At 36.2% G+C, this 5,412-nt stretch overlaps 1 protein-coding gene across 1 annotated transcript; it reads left to right on the plus strand.

Annotated features, from left to right (window-relative positions):
• Window positions 1-1,163, plus strand: LOC121781255 (phosphoprotein ECPP44-like). The gene is made up of 2 exons (XM_042178995.1): window positions 1-375; window positions 557-1,163. Exons 1-2 carry the CDS (start codon window positions 94-96, stop codon window positions 983-985), a joined length of 711 nt encoding a protein of 236 aa, XP_042034929.1. The 5' UTR covers window positions 1-93; the 3' UTR covers window positions 986-1,163.
• Window positions 1,164-5,412: the final 4,249 nt, after the last annotated feature.

Raw genomic sequence — 5,412 nt, forward strand, 5'->3', positions numbered from 1 at the left:
TTTCCACCATTTCACCATCTCAACTTCCACAAAACAAAACCATCAATTAATAATCAGTTTCGATTCGATTTCAATTTCCAACCATCTCTCAAAATGGCTGATCACGTGAACTACGACCACACCAAGCCCGTTTCCGACGAGCCCTGCGAAGGCGCCACCACCGCTGTCGCTGTGGAGAGCGCCGATCGCGGCCTCTTCGGATTCGGCGCCAAGAGGGAGGAGGAGGCCAAGTGCGAGGAGACTCCGATCGCCTCCGAATTCGAGGAGAAAGTCAAGGTCTCTGAAGAGCCCGAGAAGGAGAAGGAGAAGGAGGAGGAGAAGAAGCACGGAGGATTGATCGAGAAGCTTCGCCGCTCCGACAGTTCCAGCAGTTCGGTATGTCAAATACTCCATCTGCTTTCGAAAAGGAGAGTTGAATATGGTTTTCATTTTAGAAAATATTTTATTTTTAAATGCGACAATCTAAAGAAAAATATTTTATTTTTAATAAGACAGTGGTGTTTATGTAGTGTTTTGATTGGTTATGTAATTAATGAATTAAATTAAATTACCGCAGTCGAGTGAGGAGGAAGAAGTTGGGGAGGATGGAGTAAAGAAGAAAAAGAAGAAGAAGGGATTGAAGGAGAAGATTGTAGGAGAGAAGGAAGAGGAGAAGAAGGCGGAGTGCGAGGACACATCGGTTCCGGTGGAGAAGTACGAGGACGTCTTACCGGCCCAAGAGCATGAGGACAAGAAGGGCTTCCTAGACAAGATCAAGGACAAGCTTCCCGGAGGCAAGAAGACGGAGGAGGTTGCTGCGCCTCCCCCACCAGCTCCGGCTCCGGCTCCAGTCGTTGCTGATTATTCGGCCACGACTCCGGAGGCGGAGGGGAAGGAAAAGAAGGGGTTCTTGGATAAGATCAAGGAGAAGCTCCCTGGGTACCACCCAAAGAGTGATGAAGAAAAGGAAAAGGAAAAGGAAAAGGAAAAGGAGGGTGCATGCTAAGTGTGATTTTCAAACTGTTATTTGTTGATGCTTTTCCAATGCTTTGATTTCACTTATTATTATGTTGTATTTGCTTTTCTCTATTATATATGTGTATGTGCAGTATTTTGTGTAACTACTATCCCTGATATTCTGCACAGCTGGTTTTATGGAATTCGATTACTTGCTTTGTTTGTAATCCATACCCTATTCTTGGCTTGACAAAAGATGGGTGTCCACATGTGTTGTGATGTGTCTTGTGTTTTACTATATACTTAATTATATATTATACGAGTAGATTGGGTATATGATAAAGCAACACGTAAGTCGAATAATTAATCTGATTTTTCGTGGAGGTATTCGATGACTGTGACTTATCAGTCTATATATAGTTAGTGAAATAGATATATTATAGTGCTACATTTCGTTATATACATGATGGATTGGATAGGAATGATCTACAAATTTTGCTTTATTTTATATTGAAGAAGAGTAATTGCGGTGTCGACAAGGAAAGCTTTAATAATTGAAGATATGAGATGAGAAGTGGGCAAGGGCAACCACTTCTTTTTTATTTTAATATTCATAATGGCTGCTTTATCTTTGTTTTGATTGGTGGATATCCCTCTCATATCTATGCACGTAGCTATAGGATATTGAATTTTGTGATTCATTCATCTTGAAGATTCTAGTGAATAGTGTGTTATTGTTACTCAAGGATCATATGAATACTGTAAAAATACAAAGCAATGTGATTGTAATACCACAGGGTGGTAATTAATATAATCGTGTTTTAAAATAAAATATAAATAGCAAATTAGGTACTATGTCTATTAGTATTGTTGAGAATTGGGAAATTTTATTTTCTTCTGTTTATAGCTTTACCAATTCGTCGATTCTATCTAACTCGAACACGTATGCATCACGAAAACTTAAATAGGAATAAAATAAATAGGATGATCAATTCACTTTTGAGGGTACATATATTTGTTGATATAACCAACTCGAACAAATTAAATAAAAGTATAATTGATATAAGAGTTATAGTTGAGCTCGCGTGTGTGGATGTACTTAGTCCAGTTGAGGATTGATTATAGAAATTGATGCATCTGAAGACTCTGCTCTGTTATATAGTGTTGGAAGATTATAGATCATAGAATAGGTCAAAAACTATTATTATTATTATTATTATTATTATTATTATTATTATTATTATTATTATTATTATTATTATTATTATTATTATTTCAAACTATACTTTTCTATAAAACTATTATGTCAAGCCGCATTGAGTGACCTTGAGTTTTTAACTTTGAAAGAGCCCGAGTACACTAAAACATTTCATAGAGCATAAACCATCGACTGGTCTATAAGTATATTTAGGAAACTGCCATATCTGTCTGGTGTGTCAGGAAGGTGGCGACCTTTCGTGGTCACAGCTCTAAAGACTAGCCAACTTGAAAGATGACACACGATCTCCCATAGGTGTATATTAATCCGAGAAGGATTTGCGGCCCATGATGAGACTTGAATTTGATTTAAACATTTGGCATAGTAGGGTTGCTCCCTCACTTGCCCATCTCTTAAACATACGTGAACTAGGACTATGGCCACATTTCGAGTCACAGGATCGACCTTCTCAAGGGATGGCGCCCGATCCTCCATAGGTGTACTCTAGTCTGATTAGGGACTCACTCCCAATCAGACCCTTGCTAGACAAACAGATAGACATTTCTCAAAAATAAAAAACATGGCATGACATAACCTTCACAACCTCATTTTCTCATACAACATTCTTGAAATGTAACTCGTATTTACTGTCTAAGCCGAGCATCGTATAATATCATATCAGCAAAGTCGAGCATTGTATTGAAGGGGTTGGCAGCGGAAGTGCACACATAAATCAATTGCATAATAATTCTGATCTATTTAGCAGATTATTTAGACAAATTCTATTCGCGCAATTATCACATGTATCATGCTCATAATTTGAATCATATCATGCTTTAAGCGTAATTGAAACCTAAAACATGCTTTTCTACGGATTAGCCATTTAACCTTGATGATTCTCCAAAGAATCGAAGATAGCTCACGCCTTCTCCACGTGAAGATCTTGAGTACTAGACCACAGATCTTCTGACTGGTTCCCGGACTGTATGCTGATATCAGTGTGGGTTGATCTCACCAGAATACTAGGACTTAAATAAAGAAGACAGAAATCCTATCTCACGGAGGAGAGAAAAATCGTCCCCTATGCGTATAAGGAGGGGGACAAAATTTTGAATAAAATTAAGTGTATTTTCTGTCTCTTTTATTCTCCTATTTATATTAAGTCACATATTGGGCCGAGTCATGGATCTATGGAAGGTTTTGGATATGGCATCCGCCAATTAGCTTTTTACTAATTAAATTGAACCCACAATTTAATACAAGCTTATAATGGAATATTATGAGCAGCCACTACAGATGTAATATTGCACTGCCCATCCAAATCCGAAATTATAATTAATCCGGGTTTCCATTGTTTGTCGTTCATTTCTCGCGCTTAAGATAGAAATATCCATTAATTAATTAGTGTCTGCTATGAACTTAATTAATTAACATCTTATTAATTTCAAGAGTGGACTTAGCAAGAAATGCTTATTTATTATTCATAGAGTAATCAAACTCCAACTAGTTAGGTTCCGAATAATAAAACCTTGTTTTGAGCTGCTCTTGAGGACGTTATCAAACGACACTCACCTCGCGCACGATTCAATATAATAGCAATCCTAGCACCGCTAGATATTAATCACTACTAACCAATATACCAGGATTATTGGGTTGCGAAAAACCCGCACCATTTGGTAAGTCAAAGTAGTGCATAATCAATATCGTATGCTCAATGCTAACGTACATTGATTAAGAAATAAATAATTATCAAGACCTCGTCTTTCAATAGATAGCATAAAGACTTGTCTCGCTGTTAGATCCAATTCAGTGCTCTACAACACCAATGTCATCTTATTTCAGTAAGGCTTAGAAATATGCGGACTGACATTGCAACCTTTCACGATAGGTAGTCTAGACCTATCTGGGTTGTGAAATTCTTATATTTCTTTATTCAGAACCGTGTTACCTTAAAGTGGACGACGCCCACAACCGGTCTACTAAAACAAAGACTTAGACTTTGTTAAGTTATTTATACATTTAAACATCCAATAAACAACCATTAAATGTAAAACATAACAACATTATGACAAAAATAATCTGTTTCATTTCTTGGAAAATAAAATAAGAGTTTTTACAGTATTCAACCACTCGAAAGGTGATTTCTAGTATACAAACTCTAATATGTATAACATCATATCGGCAAAGCAATTCACAATTCACAATTCACTCAATAAAGCAACACAGAGTAACATCGATTTTACTTTAACACATACTTGAAACATAAATCACCACTGAATAATACTCCCTCCGTCCCCTAAATATAATGAAAAGTGAGTTGAAAAAGTTAGTAAAACGTGTGTCCTACTTTTATATATTAATTTTATAATAAAATGTGAGTAGGATTGAGTTAGTGGAATATGGGTCCACTACAAAAATAGGACAAACTGAAATGGGACAAAATTTGTGGGTCTCAGTGTTAGATCCAATTCAGTGCTCTACAACACCAATGTCATCTTATTTCAGTAAGGCTTAGAAACATGCGGACTGACATTGCAACCTTTCACGATAGGTAGTCTAGACCTATCTGGGTTGTGAAATTCTTATTTTTCTTTGTTCAGAACCGTGATACCTTAAAGTGGACGACGCCCACAACCGGTCTACTAAAATAAAGACTTAGACTTTGTTAAGTTACTTATACATTTAAACATCCAATAAACAATCATTAAATGTAAAACATAACAACATTATGACAAAAATAATCTGATTCATTTCTTGGAAAATAAAATAAGAGTTTTTACAGTATTCAACCACTCGAAAGGTGATTTCTAGTATACAAACTCTAATATGTATAATATCATATCGGCAAAGCAATTCACAATTCACAATTCACTCAATAAAGCAACACAGAGTAACATCGATTTCACTTTAACACATACTTGAAACATAAATCACCACTAAATAATACTCCCTCCGTCCCCTAAATATAATGAAAATTGAGTTGAAAAAGTTAGTAAAACGTGTGTCCTACTTTTATATATTAGTTTTATAATAAAATGTGAGTAGGATTGAGTTAGTGGAATATGGGTCCACTACAAAAAATGGTAAAAACTAAAATGGGACAAAATTTGTGGGACGGACAGAAATGGAAAAATAGGACAAACTTTCAGGGACGGAGGGAGTACGTAGGATAGAAAAGAGCACACATAACATTATCTTCAGTATAAACCCACTTGAAATAAAATTTCATATTTAAACCGAAAGCCCACAATCATATCTTAGGCCATCTACAACGCTGT

Source organism: Salvia splendens, chromosome 20 (assembly GCF_004379255.2).
Source record: "Salvia splendens isolate huo1 chromosome 20, SspV2, whole genome shotgun sequence".
Lineage (NCBI taxonomy): Eukaryota > Viridiplantae > Streptophyta > Magnoliopsida > Lamiales > Lamiaceae > Salvia > Salvia splendens.